The 22518-nt window shown below is 48.4% G+C and overlaps 2 protein-coding genes across 5 annotated transcripts in view; both read left to right on the top strand.

Moving 5' to 3' along the window:
- Gas7 (growth arrest specific 7) overlaps positions 1–5408 on the top strand; it is a 237146-nt gene extending 231738 nt beyond the window's left edge. For all 4 annotated transcript variants that reach the window (XM_036195631.1, XM_036195633.1, XM_036195632.1 and 1 more), the window contains one exon: positions 105–5408. In XM_036195631.1, coding sequence (XP_036051524.1) covers positions 105–218 — 114 coding nt within the window. In that variant the 3' untranslated portion in view covers positions 219–5408. The remainder of the gene's footprint in view (positions 1–104) is intronic.
- Positions 5409–12568: 7160 nt separating this feature from the next.
- Positions 12569–20502, top strand: Rcvrn (recoverin). Its single transcript, XM_036194517.1, has 3 exons — positions 12569–13051; positions 17368–17479; positions 20368–20502. Exons 1-3 carry the CDS (start codon positions 12671–12673, stop codon positions 20481–20483), a joined length of 609 nt encoding a protein of 202 aa, XP_036050410.1. The 5' UTR covers positions 12569–12670; the 3' UTR covers positions 20484–20502.
- Positions 20503–22518: the final 2016 nt, after the last annotated feature.

The following is a 22518-nucleotide window of genomic DNA, read 5'->3' on the forward strand; positions in this document are numbered from 1 at the left end:
GGCTGATCTGAGGTGGTTCTCCAACTGTGGCAGTGTGGGACTTTGGAGACCTCCCAGTTCAACTGCCACCTCTGACAGTGACCCCTCCTCTGTGTCCCTTACAGACAGTCGAGCCTGTGGACCAGCTGCTGAGAAAAGTGGACCCAGCCAAAGACAGGGAGCTCTGGGTCAGAGAGCACAAAACAGGCAACATTCGCCCAGTGGACATGGAGATCTAGACGCGCCTGTGTGGTCCTGGGGGTCCTGCTGAGGAGAGGGGCTGGGGGTCCCATGGAGGAGTGGATCTGCCCTATTACCTGCTGACCTGTCCACAGAGGAGAAAATGAGCTGGTGATTTCAGAAAAAGGACCCAGCCAGGGGATCCCCAATATTCCCAGGCCCTAAAGATGGACCCATAGCCCTGACTCCATCTCGAAGACTGAAGCCTCCCTCCAACTCCTATGCTGTGCTTGTCACTAGAGGCTAGAACCCTGGGATCCTGCTGAGTTCCACCAGGGTAGCCATTCCATACCTGGGCCCCAGGTATCCAGAGCCTGTCCTCCAGCTGGCTTCTCATCTCCAGGGCTACGGAAGAGGAAGGGAGGGAGGTCTCTGTCTCCAAACAATGTCAGAACCAGAATCAAGGATAGGAGGCACAGAGCAGGTCACAGCCCGCACCCACAACTTTTCTCAACCTTCCCTACTTTGCCCCATTGCATTCTGGCAGTCCACATCTATTTTTCCATGCCCCACACAGGGTGGCGGGGGCGGGGGGGTGTCTTCCCAACCCAACTCTGGAGAGGTCAGGACAGAACTACCTCAGTTGGCACCACCAGATCATGGCTTCCATCTGTTTCAGATCAGGCATTGGCTATAAAGTCTACGACGGAAGTCCCAACCTGCCCTTCCTTTCAGCCTCTTTCTCAAGGAGGAAGCTCCCCACCTTCACCCTTACACTCCTTCCCAGACTCAATAGAAGATGTTTCCAAAGTCCTCAGGCAGCTGTGTGCATGTTTAAAGGCTTTGGGGGTGGAATCTCAGAAAGTCTTGTCTGCCCACTTCTCCTCAACACTATGACAGCCTTGTCCAGAGCTCTCCCAGACTGCTGGCCACAGGTCATGTGGGATGGTGGTCAGGGTCAGTCTTGATTTTTCTCTGTTGGTTCCAGCTGTGGATGTGCATGATGGGATAGGAACTACTGTCCCCCTTACTGGCACTGGACAGTAGTGCAGACTCTTGTGGCTGTAGGTTATTGCCACCTAGAAGAAGGAACTTTGGGAAGTCACATAGTCAGGAGGGGGCCAGATTCTAGCTGGGAACTTGTACCCTGGGAGGTCATCCTTCCTCATCTTTCCCACAGGTGACTTTGTCTATCTCCCCAGAGGGCAGAATCCTTTGAGCAGAACTCACATCTTCCAGTCATACATGCTAATAGCAGACAGTTTACTAATCTTGACCCTTTTTGGCACCTCATCCAGAGAACCATGTCTCATGGTTCTTAGGAGGATGCCTAATACACTAAAGCAAACTGAGCATTGTCACTTTTCTTACTGAAACATCTCAACCACAAAGGCTGTTATGTGGACATTCCGCCAACCTGTGCTCTGCATCCCAGGGCTCAGCATGAACTGTGACACCAGCTCTCAATATTAGTATATTATTTCCTGGTTTCTATATTTTAAAAAAAATGGCTGTAGTGCTTTAGTAACCTAATTTGTGAGTGATGGTCAGATTCTAAGTCTTGTTATACACAGGGTTTTAGGGTACCACAGTGTGGCTCATGACTTTGTTCCCTTACCCCCATCCAAAGGGTTCAGCATCCTCTGAGATGTCACTTCCTCCAGCAAAACCCCAGTTGGCTGATGTGTTCATTCTGAGGCCATTCCTTCCTCATTGCCAATTCACCTCCTTTTCAGTCTGTCTACATATACCTTTTCCTCCTTTTCCCCCTCTTCCTTCCATCGTTTGTTCATGAAGCGTTTTTGTTGTAGATAAGCAATGTGTAATCTATCTGAAAACAGGCTATGGCTCTGTCATCTATACAAGCCCTCAGACCTGTTTTGTGTAGACTCACCTCTTCCCGAGACAATGTCAGCTTTCCCTCTCTGCCCCTTTGAGTTCTCAGAGGTACTGGATGTATGCTGGTTTTTCTGCATCTGTTCATTTTGCACACTCATTTTCAGTGAATGCTTAGAACTGGGTGCTAAGTGCTGGAACTAGTCTTGTGTCTAAGAGGACACTCTCCAGTCTGCTCCACCCACAGGTAGAACAGGTGTGTTTAGACCCTTCTGGAGAGAAGGTAGAATTCCACTTTGCACTCGGATCCTTAAAGTATTAACTATGCTAGGAGGTCTTAATCCAACAGCAAGATCTGAGTCTCGTAACTACCAAACTCATACCCAGCTCCAATTTCAAAACCAGCTTTGATTGCTTCTCAATACCTTTCCTTGTACTACAAATAGGGAGAGTGAGAACATGGAGGATGAGGGTGCCAGGAAATGAGACCCAAAACTATGAGTCAAGTGTCCAACCGCCTTCACAGCACCCTTTGGGTGAAATCAAGAAGATTGAGAACCTGAAGGTACATACTGGGAGCAGAGTGTTCAAGCTATTGTTGGGGTCCTTGTTCTGTTTCCAGTGCCGGGGACCCAACCCAGAGTCACATGTGTCTAGTCCAGTGCTCCATCATTTAACTACCCCCAGCCCTGTTATCATGCATCTGTGAACATGTCAGTGCTTAAATTCTGAGAGGATTTGGCTGGGATTGTTCAGGGTGGGCGAGCATCCATTGTCCAGGCTAAGAGCAGCACAGTCCTTTCTACCTGCCCCTACCCAGGAGTGCATTCACTTAAGCTTTGTCTGCAAAAGCCTGATTTTAAAAAAAAAAAAAAAATCTAAAATGAATGTTGTTCAAAAAAAAAAAAAATGGGTTGGTTACCATGACAACCTCCCAGAAGAGACACTTGTTACCCTTCATTATTTTCTAGTACTTTTGAACAGTCCCACTAACTGGGCACAGGCCATTTGAAGGATGTGGATGGCAGCCCTGAACTGTCTCTGAGACTGCTGTGGGGGCCACCTTTCTACCTCCACACAAGACCCTGTTGTCGCAGGAGGATCTCTGCACTGGTTGGTTAATAGCTGAATCAGAGTATTCGAATTCCTGGTGGGGATTGTGTCGATTCCCTCTGTGAAATCCAGCCAATTGCCAGGGTAGTGAATGGGTGCATGAGACTCTTGGCTAAGCCAAAGCCCCTTCATGGAAATCCAAGCCATAAAACTCAAAAGGTGTCAAAAGACCTTGGCTTCTTGGGGGGCTTGCTCCCAGCTGTGAGTAGCCTTGACAAGGAAAATTTAAGGGTCTGAAGACCTGCTGTTATTATGAAGCTAAGGAAGGCATTTTACAGATACAAAGTGACGACACAGGTCAGCTGTCGGATGGCTTAGCCTGGAGACACCCTCATGCCCATAGTTCACATGCCAAAAAGTAACCTTCTGCCTCCCTTCTCAAGGTAACTGAGGTGTGATTAAAATACAGTAAAGTTCACCCTTTCAAGGAATGCAATTCTTTGAACTTTAACATCTAGGATCTTGTCAACCACAACCAAGATTGGCATCTCTTCATGTCAGTTCCCTTTTCCCACCCCTGATCTAGCAACCAGATCAATGTTCTGTCCATACAGTTCTGCCTTTTTCTACAATGCCGTGTAAATGGAGCCACACTGACACACCCTTGAGTCAGCCATGATACTGTGTGTGTCAGTAGAGTGTGTCCCCTCCCACTGCTGAGTAGAATTCCATCACATGGGCAGACCCCCAGGCTTTCCTTAGTTTTAAAATTAGTTTTTAATGCCCTGAAAGTCACAGCCCCAGCCCCCCAGTCTGTTTGTATAACTGATTCCAACCCATTGCTTCCTACATGTCTGGGGCCTCTTCCCCAGACCCCAGCCATGACCTTGAGTGGTCCTGATGGTACACTCACTTTGTTGGTGATTCTAGTTTGGGGTCAGTACAGAAAGCAGGAAGGGATGGTAACAGAGTGTCACCCTCCACTGAGGCAGCAGTATACCTCTCAGTGCAGGAAGGTCCTTGTCCCCCAAGGGGCTGTCACCTCAGTCTTCAGGGCCTGGCGTTTATTGAGCAATGACCCCTGGGCACAGCTTGACCCTTCCCTGAATCTGTTGTACCATCTGCCAACTGAGGGTGCTTGTCCTAGAAGGTCTCTAAGGCCTTCAGATTCGGTGTCCTCCCCCACCCCTCATTGCCTATTTGCACCCTATGCACATGATCATGTGTAACCTAGTGTCTGTCATCTGCACAGCTGTGGCCAGAATCCTCATGATGGGCACTTTTCTAGGTAAACCCAAAAGGAACAAAATCATGTCACAAGCCGAGAATTAATTAGTTCCTCTCAGATCTGTTCCAAAGAAACTGTAAGTCAGTACTTCCAAACTGTCTTGGTCTGGTACTGCTGAATGAGAAGTGGATCCTAGAGGGCGCTTGTGAAGCTCCAGGTAAACTGAGGCATTCCTAGATTCAGGTGAGGGTCAGAACTGGGGAGTCAGAACCCAAGGGTCTCATATGGGAGGCAAAGCTGTTAGGACTGCCCAAAGTAAGGGGTTCCTCCAACCCCTCAACTGCTGGTTAGTCATTTCTAAGGTGAAGGACCTGCTTCAAGACAGGGACCCAAGATCAAGGCTCCCCTGTGCTGGTCTTCTAGGGCTGAGTGTGGCTCTTGGGGACTGAACTATGGAGGCTTGTGCTGGGGGAGTAGGGATGGCCTTTGGATTCTTACTATGTGATATGGGGGATGTGGCCCCTCTGTGTTTGAGGGGAGTTCCCAATAGTGGCCCTGGGGCAGAAAGAAAGAGCTGAGACTGGTTCTGTCACGTGTCCAGTTTCTCCTGCACCCTGTCAGGACTTCTATGTGCTCCCCTGTCCCTCCCCTGCAGCTTCCTCAGCAGACAGGTTTTTGGACCCAGGCACCAACATTCCAAGGGACACCAGCCAACCTGGGTGAGGGCCCCAACTCTGTGTCTTCCCCTTCCCTGGGGAAAGAGATGTCCAGTGGCATTCCTTCGCAACCTGAGCACATCAGCAAGCCCCATGAATGTGGAATTTTCTAACAAAATAAATTTGCTTGTTTGGTCTGTTTTCTGTAACTTTTGCTAAATACTTTATACATTTTTAATGTTGAAAAGCAGTGTCTCCTGCCAGCATTCCTCACCCAGGATGAATGTGTTTATTCCACGCTGTATATCTTTCTGTGCTCCGGCTGCCTAGACCAGTAAATAAAATGGATGTAATATAAGTTGTAAGTAACACTGTCAAAACTCTGATCCCACTGGAGGCTGTATGCCTCCCCCACCCCATAATAGCACCTGTGTGTATTAATTCTAAAGAATTAAATGTTTAAATTAGAATTTAAATTTTGAAGGCGTTTGCTATGTATAATTGGCCCACACTATTATAAAGTGTTTTTAGGAAATTCAATGCCATCCTTCCCCCTTCCCCTCCCCCTCCCACTCCTCCATCTCTGTGTACACTTGAGATGCTTAGATTTGTCCCATGAAAAATAAACTCTCCAGAGACGATGAGTCCCCTAGGGACCCTCTTTCCTAGAAGGCCACGTACTTCCCTTCCTACAGACAAATCTCAGCATTCCTCTGGACTCTGACGCTGGTGATGGTTTCATCTTGATGACTTAGCTGAAGGACAAAGGACCCCCAGACCTGGATACCCAGACGGACACGTGACTGGTCCCAGCCTTGTGCATCCTACTCCCTGACCTCCTGTTTCCCATCCTCCTCTGGGGTTGCTGCTGTTGTCTCTTTACTCATTCCTCCATTCATGTCTTCAACAACTACTGAATGTGTTTCATGTCACTCTCCTCTCTGAGTGCCGGGAATACGTTGGTGAATGGAACAAGCAGCCTCTGTGCTTTCTGGATAAGAGAACCAGATAGAAAAAGCCCAGGGAGCTAATGAGGGCATCACTCTGAGCAGCTGCAGAACATAAAGTGTGGAGGGACCAGGATGGCAAGGCTGGGTGTTAAACCAGGGTGGCTGGAGTGGCCCTGGAGAGAAGTTCTCAATTGTTTGGGCACAAGCAGATGAGGGAGGAAGCCTGACAAAGTCTCAGGGAAGAAAGTTCTAGACCGGTGGTTCTCCACCTGTGGGTTGCGACCCCTTTGAGGATCAAACAACCCTTTCATAGGGGGTTGAACTTCAGATATCCTGCATATCAGATCTTTACATTACGATTCACAACAGTAGCAAAATTATAGTTATGAAGTAGCAATGAAATAATTTTATGGTTGGGGGACGGTCACCAAAACATAAGGAACTTATGTATTAAAGGGCTGCAGCATTAGGAAGGTTGAGAACCACTGTTTTAGAGGAAGCCATGCTAAGTGTTTGAGACCAGTGTGGCAGGAGCAGAGGAGAAAGCTGGGAGAATCCACTCAGGGAAATGGTGGCAGGATGGGGCAGGGAGCGACTACAGGGAGACACTAGCTGTGTGCCCTCCAGAGGATGCAGGCCTCTTCACTGTAAATACCAACACTGAAAAGGACACATGCTGGGAGGGGGAAGTGTTGTTCCCTGCAGGGGGTGTTCACCACAGGTGGGTTTGGGAGGGCAGTCAGGACCTGGGTGTTCTTTGGAGATAGAGCCAAGGTCCTGGTAGGTGGAAGTGGCATACAGCAGGCAGAGAAGTTCTGAGCTGACTCTGAGAATCTGGGTCCACGCAGGAAGGACAGGCAGCCGTTTCCCACAGTGAGGATGGCTGGATTTGAGAGCCCTTACCAGGCTGAATAATTGTCACTGCTCCCCTTTCCGCTGCCAATACAGACTGTTTGAAGCCCTGACTCCCAGCCAGGGGGGTGTCAAGGGTCCTTAGCTCAGAGCAGGAGACATGGAGGAATGTGATGAGGGCTGGGGTCTGAGCTCATAAACAGATGAGCTTTGCTTAAGGATGGGATTCAGAGCTGGCCTCTAGGGAGCCTAGGCTGCTTGGCCCACGCGAGGCTAAAATAGCCATCATCTTTCTTTGGGGCACCAGGCAAGTTTATGGGCCCAACTCAGACTTAACAAATTGGTTCACAATACATCATCTTCAGCAAACTTGTTTGGCTGAGGAGCATGAGTGCTCCCTCTGAAAGAAGATGTTTATGCAGGTTTTCAAACAAACCTCTGGGTCATGACCCCTCACTCTCAGCAGCATCAACACAGCTGCCTGTGGTCCTTCTGGGGATCCCCTCCTGCAGGGGGTCCCTCCAGGGCACAGCAACCTGAAGAATAGAGATGGGACCCAGCTGCATCCCACCTGCTGCCTCCTGGACAGGAATGCCCAGGTCTCTCTTAGATCTCCCCACCCTAGTTGGAAGCCATTTGTGACTTTTCACTGTCAGATCTCCCGTTGCCATGGCAACCCCAGATCCTCACCTTTGGAAATGGAGAGTAGGGCCTCTGCAGTCAGCCTCTTTGAGAGCAAGAGAGTAAGTGGAGAGTGAGTGGGAGAGCCGGTGAAATAGAAAAAGAGAGGAGGGAGGGGGCAGGCTGCTGTAATGCACAGAGCCTAGAATTAGCAAACTTGGACTCTTGTTTCTGAATTTGCCATTCAGGAGCAAGTATAAGCCCAGGCCAGAGACAGGTCTTTGGAGCCACTGTTTTTGACTTGTGATCTGGTGGCAGCCTTGCCTCCTAGGCCAGATTCGTGAAGACAGCCTGACACCCTGGAGGTATTTTAAAAACATATGCATTGTTAGCATGTGTGCACACATGTGTGCATGTGTGGGGGTCAGACGACAGCAGACCCTCCTTCTCTTGTGTGGCTTTTGTGGGTCACACCCGCTGCCAAGCTTGCAAGGGCAACTGCTTTCACAGTGGCCCATCTGTCCGGTTCACCGGGATGCAGGTCTAACCAGCTCTCAGACAGGACTCAGTTACCTCCCTTCCCCCGGGGGAATGGTAGGCTATGCTGCTGTTCCATAATTGCATATGCTTCCAGTGCGGCCTGGGGTGAGTGGGTGAGTGGGTTTTCAATGGAACTGGCCCATTTCTAATCATATTTGAGAGCAAACGCCTCCTGGAAGGGGGTGAGGGTGCAGCAGAGAAAGCAGTCCTACAAGGAAGTAATATTCTCTCCTAAGCTGTAGAAAAAGAATCTCTCTCTCTCTCTCTCTCTCTCTCTCTCTCTCTCTCTCTCTCTCCCTCCCTCCCTCCCTCCCTTTCCTCCCTCTCTCTTCCTCTCTCTCCCCTCTCCTCTCTCCTTAAGATTTCCTGGAAACTCCTCTGGTAGCTCATTGGATAGGGTGTACATGCATGGTGGTGGTGGTGGTGGGGTAGGGGAGGGGGGGATAAGCCAGGACTTTGATGTGTGACCTTCTATGTCTTTCCTAAGCAGTGCCAATGTGGACAATGTTTTAGATACTGTCCTCTCAGGCCATAGCAGACTGTTGGGAAGTGGTAGGACCTTTAAGAAGTGGGACTGGACTAGGCCTTCTGCATAGCGAGACACTTGTGTAGCTTGATCTGCTTAAGGGACCCCCTGGCAGTAGGATCAGAATACATGCCCGGTGTATGAGCAGGCTTTTTGGAGCCCACTACCTATGATGGAACAACTCATACAGCCTTGAAGCCGAGGGTGGGGGGGATTGGACCTGCCTCTACTAAATGTACCTCCCCATAAGAGGCCTTACCTTCTTGTAGGAGGGAATGGGGGGTGGCTCGGAAGGGGGAGATTGGAGGGGCAGGAGGAGGGAAGAGGGGGATTGTTGATTGGTATATGTAAAATGAATAAAAAATTTTCTTAATTAAAAAAATGAAGGGGGGCCTCAGGTAAGGGAGTTAGGTATTTGGGGGTGTGCCTTTGGAAAGGCCATTGGTGCCCTGGCTTCTTCCTCCCCCCACCCCAGCTGGCACACCCACTCTGATAGGCTGCCTCCACACGGGCACACGAGGATGACTGTAGACAGAACCCACAAAAACTGTGAGCCAAGAGAAGCTTCTCTTCTTGCATTGATTGTCTCGGGTATTTTGTCACCGTGACAGGAAGCTGATTCACAGTGGGTCTGACAGGTGGCTCTCCCAGCAGTGAAGGCCTGCTTCCACCATCAGTGGCCTGTCAGCAAACAGGCTGTACATTTCACATACCTGCCTGGAGACTTCTGGGGTCTGTTCTTCATAATTCATACCTTGAGCACCCACACCGCATCTTACATAGCAACACTGGGGTTCCAGATATCTCATCTCCCCTGATCCCAGCTAAGCCAAGGGCTCTGCCCACCTTCCCTCTCCATGGCAAGTATTTGGATCTGGCATACCCATGAGGGCTCTTCCTTATGTTCTGGGCTCATAACTGAGCCACTACAGTGTGCAACTCCCTGTCTTGGGCTGATTTATTTCCCTATCATTTACTTAGAGAGGTTGCTGTGGCCTCCTGGCCCCCAGCACTGTGCCGGGCTGCAAATAAACTTCCTGCTGGCTGAAATTGAGATGGTTCAGTGGGTAAAGATGTTTGCAGCCAAGCCTCATAATCCAAGTTCCATCTCTGTAACCCACAGGGTAAAAACAGAGAACCAACACTTCTGTACATTGCCCTCTGACCTCCATATTCATGTCATGTCCATGTACACACATACACACACACACACACTATACACACACACACACACACACACTATATATATATATATATATATATATATATATACACACACACACACACACACATACATACATATATACATACATACATATATATGTGCACGCAAACACGTATTCATATATGCATATATATGTGAATGTTTTAAGAAATTGTATTTTAAAGATCTGAGATCAATTTCAGTTCTTTGGAGTGCTCTGAGGTTAAGAACAATTGCTATGCAATTGTGAGTTCAATTAGAATCCGCATAGAAAACCAGGTGTGTTTGTGTATGAGTCTGTAACCCCAGTATTGTGAGGGAGCAGAGACTGGGCTTGCTGGAAACCAAGACACTTCAAGTTCAGTAAAAGATACAAACCCCTCAAGGAGTAAGAGAAAAAGTCATAGAACAGGACATGTGACATCCTCCTCTGGCCTTCATGGGCATACACATAGGCTCACATATGCACATACACACATGCTCAGACACTGAACACATACATCTCTCTCTCTCTCTCTCTCTCTCTCTCTCTCTCTCTCTCTCTCTCTCTCTCACACACACACACACACACACACACACACACACACACACACACACACCAAAAATTCCTTAAAATATGATTTCAGCATTTCTTTTGGGTAGCTTAAAGATCTTGCAACATTAATCTGACCCTGGAGCGGAAAAAAATCCAACCAACTCAGATTTTCCTCCTGTCCATTCACAGCTCTGGCCACCTGTGATCCCAGAGGGTGTGGTGCTTTTACCCACCTGCAAGAACCAGTCACTGTGCTAGGGACAACAGCTGGATGTCACCTAGTGCAATCAGCCCTGACAGTGTGAACCTAGGGAAAGCATCTGACCCCCAACTTGGGGTTGAGGGCCCCGTCCCCAAGATGGCCTCACTTCATACAACCAGCCCTAAGTCCAGGCCTCTATAATAAAACAGGGTCCTTCTAGAATAAGTATCTTATCACTCAGCTATCTCATAGGGTAGAGCAGTGCACTGGCTACTTTTATATCAACTTTACACAAGCTAGAGTCATTAGAGACGGGGGAGCCTCAATTGAGAAAATGCCTCCATAAGATCGGCAACCCTGTAGGGCATTTTCTTAATTAGTGATCAAAGAGGGAGGGCCCAGTCCATTATGGGTGGGGCCATCCCTGGCCTGGTGGTCCTGGGTTCTATAAGAAATCAGGCTGAACAAGCCATGGGGAGCAAGCCAGTAAGCAGCACCCCTCCATGGCCTTGGCATCCGCTCCTGCCTCCAGGTTCCTGCCCTGTTTGAGTTCCTGATCTGACTTCCTTCAATGAACTGTTGTAGCAACGTAAGCCAGCACTGTTGTAGAAACATAAGCTGGATAAACCCTCTCCTCCCTATCTTTTGGTCATGGTGTTTCATCACAGCAACAGTAACCCTGACTAAGACAGGCAGAGAAAGCCCTTGACAAAAGCAGGAAAAGGGTGGTAATAGATACTTGGTTTCTAGGGGATGCTTGGAAAAAAGAAATCTTAGTTTGCAATGCTCAGCATTGTATGGAGGGTCAGGCAAAAGGACCACATCAGAAGGTAGTAATGGGTTTTTCTTTCTAAAACTTACTATATTCCAATAGTGTTCTAGCTTCTAAAAAAATAGCAAGGGGCAGGGAGGGGCAGCCATGAATGGTGCATAAAAACAGCAAGCACCACAAAATCTTACAACCCCTGTGACTACGTTCGAATGACAGACACATTCACCTGTGTTCTTTGCCAGTGTGACAGGCTTCTCTGTCCCATGCCACTTGCTTGGTCTGCTTGCTTAATTCAGTCTGCCTGCTCACCCTTCCTCGGCAGCTTTATTTTACCCTTGTTACCGAGGAACAGTAACAACAGTGCTTGACTTACAACAGGACCAGGTCTCGATGCCCCTGTCTTAAGCCGGACACACTTAAGTGAACATGCATACCGCTGACCTGACCCACTGAGCTCTGTAACTCGGGCTTGCCCACTTCAGTCTGCTCAGAACACTTCCACTCGACTAAATCCTTTGGGGCAGTAAAATCTCCTGCAGTTGTGTAGGCATGTTTTGTACTGTGGCAAAGTCAAAACATTTAAGCGGGCTCATGGTGAGTCTGGGGGACTGTGTGTGTGTGTGTGTGTGTGTGTGTGTGTGTGTGTGTGTGTTTAGTACTTCCTCGGGTCAGTTTGAGCTATTTTGTCACTGTTCTGGCAATGGAGGTAACAAGCAGTAGGAACACAATCCTTCCCTTTCTGGGAACATCCATTCTGACAGACAGTTTGGGGTCTACCAATGGATGTGGGGAAGGGTGCCATCACAGAGTGGTGGATAAAGGCCTTGCTGAAAGGTGACTGGGTGAAGGATTAGAAAGGCATCCCATGCAGAGAGAGGTTAAGAGCAGACTTTTTGGAACCCACTACCTATGATGGGACACTTTGAGGCAGGGGGAGGAGCTTGGACCTGCCTCTTCTAAATGTACCTCCCATGGGAGGCCTTATCTTTTTTAAAGAGGGAAAGGGGGGTGGGTTTGGAGGGCAGGCAGAAAGAGGGAACAGGGGGATCTTTGATTGGTTTGTAAAATGAATAAAAACATTTCTCAATTAAAAAAAAAAAAAAGAACATGCCCTAGGTTAAGTGGCAGAGCTGGAATTTAAACCCAGCTGTCTCGAGCCCCCCAAGTCCCTAACCACTGCCTTATAAGGTCCTGTGGGTGCCCCTGGGATGGGGGAACACACACAGGGACCAGGATGACTCTTCCAGGACTTGAGTGCAGGAGAATGCTTGATCCAAGGGTCCCACTCTGGTCCTTTCTTCTCAGCAGACACAGAGGAGGCGGGCAAGTGACTACTCTTACTTAGCTCTTTATTTTAATCTCAGGAGGGCTCTGTGCCCCTCCTCCCTCCACGGACTGGGAGGAACTGTCTGCAAATCCCCCCTAATCCATCAGCACCTGGGTCTCCACCCCACAGCTGCACATAGCCTCCCTAGCCCGGCGCCCGGCGACCACACTTGTCCCTCCCGCCCCCACGGCTGCCCACTCTCCCTCACCATGGGGAACAGCAAGAGTGGGGCTCTGTCCAAGGAGATCCTGGAGGAGTTGCAGCTCAACACCAAGTTTACCGAGGAGGAGCTGTGTGCCTGGTACCAGTCCTTCTTGAAGGAGTGCCCCAGCGGCCGCATCACGCGGCAGGAGTTCGAAAGCATCTATTCCAAGTTCTTCCCGGACTCAGACCCGAAGGCCTACGCGCAGCACGTGTTCCGCAGCTTCGATGCCAACAGCGACGGTACGCTGGACTTCAAGGAGTACGTGATCGCCCTGCACATGACCACGGCGGGCAAGCCCACGCAGAAGCTCGAGTGGGCCTTCTCACTCTACGACGTGGATGGCAACGGCGCCATCAGCAAGAACGAGGTGTTGGAGATCGTCATGGTCAGTGTGACTCTGTCCCTGGCGCCTGTGTGGGATGGGGAGGAGGGCACCGGGTGGAGGGCACAGGGGCTGGGTAGCCCAGTGGAGTGGGGAAAGGAAGGACCTCCAACGTACTGAGAGAATTAGAGGGCACCTCTCCATAGTATCATCGGGGTGTTTCCTAATACTTCCCAAAGAACAATCGGGGTGTTTCCTATTACAGTTCAAATCTTCGCTTCCTCCTTCTTCCCTTGTCCCTGCTCCTCTCCCTCCCTCCCTCCTCTCGCTCCTCTTTCCCTCTCTTCTCTTCCCTCTTTCCCATTAAGTCTTCAGTTTTTTGGGGTCTTTTTCTGTAACACACATTTAGATTCTATGATAGTAAAGTTGGAACACATACACTTCAATTATAAAGCATTGACCACGGGGGGGGGGGGGGGCATGGAATCTAGGTCCTTATTGGTTCTCTTCCTAATCCTAACGGTGTGGTGGACCTAGGCAGGAATCCTCAAGGTTCCCGCCCCCGTGGTGGACTTTCCAGCTAGAGTTCTGTCTCTTCTCCCTTCTGATTACAGTTTGTTCTGAGTATTTTTGCTATCTTACAGGTAGTTCTTTTTTTATCTAATATATAAGTCTGTGAAATTTAGAAATGATGCCAAAGGGATGTTGCAGACTAAAATGAATGTACTTACTGTTAGTACATGGCTACATGCCTTCCCAGTGTTTTATCTGCTTTAAGATAATTCCAGAATCCTAACATATTTACATGTGACTTTTCCTCATGCCTTTCCTGTTATTCTTTTATCATGAATATTTTCTGTATCATCACAAATTTTTCAGAAACATTTTTTTTTTTCTGGGAGTCTCCCTGTGCCGTTCAGGCTGTCCTCAGGTTCTCAGCTTTCTTGCCTCAGTCCCCACAGTCTGTAACTGGGATTACAGACGTGACCACAGGCAGTTTAAAAATATGTTAAGAACTACTTAAAATTCTACCCTATGGAAATGTCCTAAGGTCATTCATTCAAGCCCTCCTATAGTTTTGGACATCAGAGAACTTCAATTTCCCCCATATTATGTCACTGAAGTTCTTTCTCTGAGTGTCTTCCGATTTTCCTCCTAACTCAGTCCCCCTTTACTCCCCACCCCCGTCCCTATCACTTGCTTTATTTTTTGAATTCCATTCCTGTTAGAAGGAACAATATTCTTCATATTTTGTGTAATGTTTGGTACATTTGTAATCATGTTTTTTTACTTGCAAAATTCTCCCTGTCCCTTATTAGGATAAACCACAAACATAATAGCAAAGCCTGTGGCTAGGGGCAGATTAGGTCATCTCTGGAAGAGGGGCTGACAAGTGGCGCTGTCACTGTCTGTGGGGCAAAGCCTGCAGAGCAACCTCCTCTGGGTTAGTTTTGGAGTCCCTGGGTGGCACAGGATGGGGACCAATTCAAAGCCACCTAAAGAGTGCTAGGTTGATGCTCTTCTAGGAAAAGAGGAAGGAGAGGAGCAGAGAGGAGAGGTAGGGAGGAGAAGCTGAGGCTGTGCAGTGTCCAAGGCCTCGATAGTCACCGGGCCACAAGGTCATTGTGAAAGCATTGGTCTGGAAGCCAGAAATGATGAGTTCTTGTGCCAGCTCTGACACCAACTCACTATTCGACTGTGGGAAATGAATATAACCTCCCCTGGTCCAGGGTGAGGCTTTGATGATTTCCATGGCCTTTCCCAGAACCCTGAAGGCTTGATTCCCTCCCACTCCACCACCAACCAGCTCAATGTTGGAGGAGAGGCTACGCAGATAGCCAATCACAGCCAATATTTAGCCACCATGCCTGGACATGGTGCCGGTAGATCAGGAGAGAGGAATTCTGGGAGTCATCTATACTTCCGTTCATTTCAGGGTGTGTATGTGCTGCCTATAAAGCCCCTTCCCTGGACTACCGGGGTTGGTGTCCTTCTCGTCCTAGCACCAGTGGGCAAGGGCACTTCTTATGGATGTTGACCCTCCTGAAGTCCAGGCTAATTTCACAGGCATTGTTACCCTTTTGTGATGTCCTTGAGTCTCCAGGGAGGCAGGGGTCAAAGGCAGCAGCTGCCCAGGTTCTCTTGTCAATACACCTACCCATGGTCTGAGCCTGCTTAACAACTGAGGAACTATAGCCTTGAGTGTCCTCTGTGAACCTGGCTGGACCTGAGCCAGTAGAATCCTAGAAACCTAGTATCAGGATAAATAGGGACCACCTAGTTCACTCTCTGATCTCATATAGGTCAGGAGCACTTCTGGCTTTGTCCTCCATTGGAGGAATCCTAACATATTTACATGTGATTTTTCCACATGCCTTTCCTGTTATTCTTTTATCATGAATATTTCTATATCATCACAAATTTTTCAGAAACATTTTATTTTTTCTGGGAGTCTCCCTGTGCCATTCAGGCTGTCCTCGGGTTCTCTGCCTTTTTGCCTCAGTCCCCACAGTAACTGAGATTACAGATGTGACCTCAACCAGATTAAAAATATGTTAAGAGCTACTTAAAATTCTACCCTATGGAAATGTCGGAAGGTCAGTCAGGATAAATGGGGACCACCTAGTCAAATTCTCTGATTTCATATAGGTCAGGTGCACATCTGGCTTTGTCCTCGATTGGAGAGAGACGGGGCTGGAGGGGATCCATGGGCCCAACACCCAGCCTTTCTCTGGATTCCTCCCTCAGCTGGAGGGTATCTAAGGGGATTTAGTGTCCCAGGCAGACCTTTGCAAGTCTCGTTCACACCTCCCTTCCACCTCCCCAACCTAGTCTATGATCTTCAGAAATGAAATAAGCAGACTCAGGTATAATGCAAGAATGCAGGTTCTAGAACCAATCTGCCAATGTTAGAATCTCTGCTGCCCTGGGTAACTTTGGAGAAGTTTGACGTTTTCAGGTTTGTTTGTTGCATGTAAAATAGGACCAACAATATCCTCTCTGTAAGGTTCTCTTGAGAATTAATCTAAAAATGCTTAGAAAAGTGAGGTGAGTGTTTAGATAGATGTTAGACTTTATGGTCATAAACCAGTCCTGCTAGAGAACTGGGAAAACTTGCAGACCCAGAAGATGCTGTTTGATTCTCTCAAGCCTGTGGGAGGCAGGGTCTGTGCTAGTGGCCCCCAAACTTCAACCTCAGGGCTACTGTGGGATTATTGTTGAGATATTTCTGTTTCTTTTTTTTTTTCCTAAACAAAACTATGGCGTCTACTCAGAAAATGCAAATGGCACATGAAAGAGCAAGTTTTCTTCCATATTCACTGTCTCCCTTACAAAGGTCTCAAAGGTGCTGATGATGCCTGGGTCCTGCCCTCAGGAATTTTGATTCAGTAGACCAGGTGGGGCTTTGGTAGGCACCTGGACTGTAAACCTGTTGCCTTAGAGGGCACCTGATGCTCCAGGCTGTTTGGGCCTCAAGAAAGAGAAGTCATGATGTGCTGGCCCAAATAATGACCAGGGGCTTCCTTTTCTGCACATCCTCTTGTCTTTGTGTCTGAGGTGGGAGTGTTTATTGCTGTGCTGAGGATCAAACCTGGGCCTTCCACATGCTAGAGCTTTACCACTGAGCCATGTCCCCAGCCCCATCCAACAAGAGACCCAGACAAGGCAAGCTTTTGCAAGAGTAGCTATCCCAACAGGTGGAAGGGATACCTCGCTATGGTTTTGATTTCTATTTACCTAATGACTAATGAAGCTGAGCACCTTTTCACATGCTTGTTGGCCATATCTATCTTTTTATTTATTTTTTTTAAAGAAATATCTTTCCAGTTCCCTTGTCTGTTTTTAATTCAGTTATTTGTTTTGTTTGCTTCTGTGTGTAGTTGGTTTTGTTTGTTTGTTTGTTTGTTTGTTTGTTTGAGACAGAGGCTCACTATGTAGCCCTGGTTATCCTGGAGTCCCCTGTGTAGACCAGGCTGGCCTCTTTCTCTTTTTCCACCACCCTCAACAGCACTTACTGTTTTAGCATTGAGTTGTAGGTGTTCTTCATATATGTTATATACTAATCCCTTATTAAAGTAATCCTTATCAAAGGATTGTGAATATTTTCTCCTATCCCAAGGTTATCTAATCTTGTTGTCTCCTTCGTTGTGCAGAAGCTTCTTAAGTTTTAATATAATCCCAATAGTTCAAAAATCGTTATCACAACCAATGTCATGAACCTTAACACACCCTGAGGGAATTATATAGTTTGGGCTAGAAAATTAAGTCTTTAATCCATCTCTGGTATATTTGTGTGTGTAGTGTGAGACACAGATCTCTCAGGACCACTAAGCCCTTACTGCTCTTTGTGACTAGATCTTTCTCTCGGTCTGCTACAGGCTATTTTCAAAATGATCAAGCCTGAGGATGTGAAACACCTTCCAGATGATGAAAACACCCCAGAAAAGAGGGCTGAGAAGATCTGGGCGTTCTTTGGAAAGAAAGAGGATGGTGAATTCCTTTGTCTTTATTATCTCTGATTTTCCAGCCTCTGCAGTTTCCTGGAGACCCCAGCAGGATTCCCTCTTCTGAGTCCCAGTGCCCAGGCCAGGGACACTTCTTGTCACCACACTTTCTCCAAGCTATCTTCAAAGTCAGCGGTAGTGGTCAGCCAGATACATTGTCGAGGGCTAGGTCTACTACTACCCTCCAGCCGATGGGGGGTACCAACAATGCCTATCACTCACCACACTCACTCCCTGCCTGGGCCTGTAGGGGAAGGAGGAAAACACTATGTATCCCAGGTTGGCAGTAAATTAGCAGTCTTCCTGCCTCAGCTTCATGAGTACTGGGGTGTCAGGTTTGGCAATCTTTTAATCTAGAAGTAATGTAAAATGTGCAGGCTCACTGACCATGTGTACACACTGGCAAGTTTGGGGGAATGAAGCCTTTTCTCTCTTCAAGCTGTTTGCTGTGCGGATGTTCCCTGCACAGTGAGGACAGGAGAAGATAACAGCTCACCCAGCAGAGACCCCAGGACTAATGAAGAAGTTAGGACCTGGCCCCCATCTGGGAATCAGTATAGGGATAAAGGATGAGGAGGAAGGATGGGTAAGAAAAACCTAGGCCATGACACTCTAAGACAGTGCTGACAGTCATTGGGATGTCCTCACTGGGCCTCTCAGTGTCCTTGTGCTGCTTAGTGGCTGCCTGGGAGCAGCCTCTGGAGCTTGAAAGAGTGATGAATTTCCAGAATGTGAGCCATTGATTCATGGCACACATGGCCATTATGGGAAGAATACAGTACAAGAATTGGTATCATCTCATACACACACACACACACACACACACACACACACACACACACACACGGTGGGGGAGGAGGGACAGACAGACAGACGGAAAGAGTCAGACTGACTTAGTGTCAGACAGGGTCTACAGATTCATAGCCACATGGGGCTAGGATAATGAACTTGAGTGCAGTGGATGATAGCCCCACTGAGAGATAGGAACTGGTAAATAGCCCTGAAGAGTTCTCGCATTTCCCCTAGGAAAAGATGGAGCTTATTGCTATGATGTCATATAATTTTCTTTTATTTTTTTTTAAGAGATGTAAGCATCTGAGTTGTTTAAAACCTGAGGTGTCTCAGTAAATACAATACAGCATGGCTCAGGCATGTCTGACACACCCTGGTGTGTCCTCTGGGGCACGCTTTTACCAGGGCTAAAGAAACAAATGCTCAAAAGGATATGAAATAAAGGTGGAGATGATCTGACCCTACATCTGTCAAATGATGGCGTCAGAGGAAGACCCTGGGGTGAGGCAAGCAGGCTCTCAGAGCACACAATTCATAGCGGTGCTCACTCTCAAGTGGCAGCCGTGTCCTGCATCCCCCTGAAAGTGAATAACTCCTTACATGTTGTGCCTAGGCACTCCCCTGGCACCTTTGTGCACCCAGCCCCATTGGCACTTGTCCCTTGAACACTTGGCTTGCATGGATTCTGGCTGGGTTAGGTGGTTTCCTGTGACACTTAACTTCTGAATCCTCTCTCACTTCCCTCTGGGTCTGTGTCCACGTGTCGGGGTCCCTCTGCTACTTTTTGCTAATCTGAAAAGTGCTCCACATGAAATGCTGGTGTTAGAAGGCTGGCTGTCACTCCTGCTGGTGTGTGTGTGTGTGTGTGTGTGTGTGTGTGTGTGTGTGTGTGTGTTTCACATGCCTCATCTGAAGACAGCATTGTCATAGTAGCAGGCTCCAGGGAAGGGACTTTCAAGCTTGGAGTGAGGCTGGTGAGGCAGTTAGAACTTTGAAATCCAATTTCACCACCCAGACTTAGGCAGAGAAGTATCCTGGATCCCATCTCCAATGAGAACTAAGGATGTCCAAAGGCCAGGAATGTAAGCCAATGGAAATTGAATCCAACTCTGCAGTATTGTGTCCATACGGTACTGAGGATCATGAGAGTGATCGTGAACAGGAAAGATCTGTCTCATCCTAGACTTCTTTCTACATGGGAATGTCTTCCCACAAGGACCCTCTGAGGACGAGCTTTGCCTCACTCTCTTCTGCTATGCCCCAACCTCTGTGATGTTTGTAACCCCCAAGAACAGTAGCATGAGGCGCAGAGAGGAAGGGTGCAGTGTCATGCATTTAGCTGGACACACACACACACACACACACACACACACACACACACACAAATGTGTTACATACACACTCATGCGCACACACAAGGAAGCCTGGCTGGCTGGAAGCAGAGGCTCTCTCTCCATCCTCATCCCAAATGAGGTAGAACAGATTGAGAGATGAGGAATTACAAGCAGGGGAGGCAGTCACAAAGGATGTGTCACCTGGTGTCACAAGGTTGTTTGAGTATTATGGGCACACAAGAGACTTTGCTGCAAGCAAGGCTATCCTTAACATGCCACTGTCCTCTGACATGCCCTCTCACTCATCATTCCTTTGGGGACACAGTTCCCACTTCCCCACTGAGACTTTAGGCCTGCCTATCTCAGTCTCCTAGAATTGCCCCTAGAACTTTAGGCTAGAGCTGTGGGATAATTTTGGAAGCATATGAAAAGAGGTGTTTATAATCACTGATGATTTCGATGTGTAATAACCAGCAAGGCAAGAGCTCTGCACGAGCAGAAGGAATAGGGTGTAGGAATAGGTTCTGGGAGACATCTATGATGCTAGTATGTGGCTGTCTTGGGCTGATTTGAGGGAGGTTCAAGGGTCTTGAAGGAGGGGTGATATCTAGGAGGGTAGTGGGGGGTCCCTGGAAATGCTGAGTGTTCAGTATATTTTTACACAGTTTTACTAGGTGTGGAGGCTGGGTATCACCTTTTGCAGCTTGAGACAGCCAGTCCTGACTAATGCTTCTCCTCGACTACACAGATAAACTTACAGAGGAGGAATTCATCGAGGGGACCCTGGCCAATAAGGAAATTCTACGACTGATCCAGTTCGAACCTCAAAAAGTGAAGGAGAGAATAAAGGAAAAGAATCAGTGATGGGAACTGCTCATCTCCTCCTCCACCCCTCACATAAACCCCCGAAGTGTGAGCATGCTCATGCTCATATGTCAGCATGCTTGCGTGTTCACACACACACACACACACACACACACACACACACACACACACACACCCTGGGCCTGGAGAGATGGGGAACTAAATCTCTCCTTCCTTTGCAGGACACAGTTTCTGCTTCCTTTTGTCTTTGGTGACCCTCCCTTCATACCCTACCTGTCTCCTTTTCCTGCCCAGGTAGCCTTGTGATAATCCCAGGCTTAGGTCATAGGAATCCCAAATGTCAGCCCTGCTTAAGCTCCTTTGGGGATTGCTGGGTAAGCAGGTTCCAATAAATGCAAAAGGACTGGGCACACAGCTGGCTGGTCATTTTCCACCTGGAAAAGGAAACACTTCCTGGCAGCTGGAGGGGTTGATGTGATTGCAACTCTAAGCCAGCTAGGGTACTGAAGGAGATGCGCATGGCCCTGAGTTGTGCTCTCCTGAGAGATAAAGGTCCAGAGGGAAGATGATGGATCTTGTTTCTTTGGGTTATGTTTTTCAAGACGAAGTCTCACACTGGAGCCTAAGCTGTTCTTGAACTCAGGACGGTCTACCTGCTTAAGCCTTCCATGAGCTAGCATTACAGGCATGGGCCTCTCCACCAGGCTGATGGAGCTTGATGCCACGACTAAGGTTACCATGGTGACATGCAGAGCACTAAGGGGCTACATAACACTCTAGGGGCTTGTCAGTAATGACCAGAGAAGCTATTTCCGATGAAGGGATACATTCAAACCCACTCACAGCAGACTCTAGGGGGGAGATGGGAGGAAGGCGGAGAGTTTGTATCTCAGACAGAGTGACTGGCACAGCTATGGATGCAGGAAGGGGCATCTGCTTCCAGAGAACTGTAATCCCTAAATGTCCTCTGCAGCCTTTGCCACTGTGCCAGTCGAAGTATGAAAGGTGTGTTTTTATGAGCAAGCTCCTAGCAGGGTGGAATGTAATCCATGGGCAAGACTGAGGGCCAATGGTGACAGTGGTGGCCTGGGTTCAGGAGTGGCAGAGGGACGAAAGGACAGCTGCAGAGGGTAGCATCCTGCCACTGACACGTGAGAACGGAGAGGAGCAAGGATGGCAGTGGGGCCATGGCTGGCTACATACAATGCCATCTACTGAAACAGGAAACCTTGGGGTGACACTGTTTTCAGGGGATGGACAGGCACCCTGCCTGGTTGGGTGGGTAGTGCAGAGTGAGCCATAGATGTCCCCCTCCCTCCAGGCCCTCATGTTGGAGACAAGGAAATAGAACTCATAGAAGCAGCTTGTCCAAGGCCAGCCAGCTGAGAAGCAGAGTCTGAGCCAGGGACATGTACCCGTATACATGGCTCCCTTGGAGCTCCCGGGCTGAGGACACCTAAGAATGCCTCAAGTGCTTCTCCAAGACCGCAAGACTCGTTGTGTAGAAAGCCTATTGATTCTCCAGCCTCAAGTTCCAAGATGAGGTCAGGGAAATATATGGATGCTCTGACCCTTCGCTGACCTGTCCACAACCCCCTGAGGCTGGGGTGTCTCCCTTTGCTGGTGTTTGGGGTGACCTTTTGCAGCTCCCAAGATTTAGCCGCAGTGATGTCCCAATCAACCCAGAGACACTGACTGCTCTTGGGAGAAAGAGAACAAGACAGTGGGCACCTGGATGCTGTCTGTGAGTCAGGCACAGTATGAGGCTCTTTGTAGTTACTATTTCAGGGGTGGAAGTATTACCACATCTGCAACACAGATGAGGACACTGAGGAAACAAGAGTAGGACTTAGGACTTATATTAGAGCCTTTCTGATGACACCGGGGGGCCTGCAGAAGTTCTGGTCCTGGACATGACAGGATCATGAACCTTGGGCTAGTTCATCATCTGTAGTAGAAGAGAGGTGCAACACCCAGCATCTCCTGAGCACTTCAGGGATGAGGGAATTATTGGGCAGATCACCTCTTTAAGATGCTTCTCTGTTATAGAAATGGTGGGTACCTGGGAGCCAGT

The sequence above is a fragment of the Onychomys torridus genome, chromosome 8 (genome assembly GCF_903995425.1).
Source record: "Onychomys torridus chromosome 8, mOncTor1.1, whole genome shotgun sequence".
Lineage (NCBI taxonomy): Eukaryota > Metazoa > Chordata > Mammalia > Rodentia > Cricetidae > Onychomys > Onychomys torridus.

Bases quoted from the DNA above. Each gene is read 5' to 3' on its own strand.
- Rcvrn (XM_036194517.1), top strand. From the start codon at position 12,671: ATGGGGAACAGCAAGAGTGGGGCTCTGTCCAAGGAGATCCTGGAGGAG. The intron at 13,052-17,367 runs GTCAGTGTGACT...GGTCTGCTACAG, and splicing joins AGGTGTTGGAGATCGTCATG to GCTATTTTCAAAATGATCAA. The intron at 17,480-20,367 runs GTGAATTCCTTT...TCGACTACACAG, and splicing joins CTTTGGAAAGAAAGAGGATG to ATAAACTTACAGAGGAGGAA.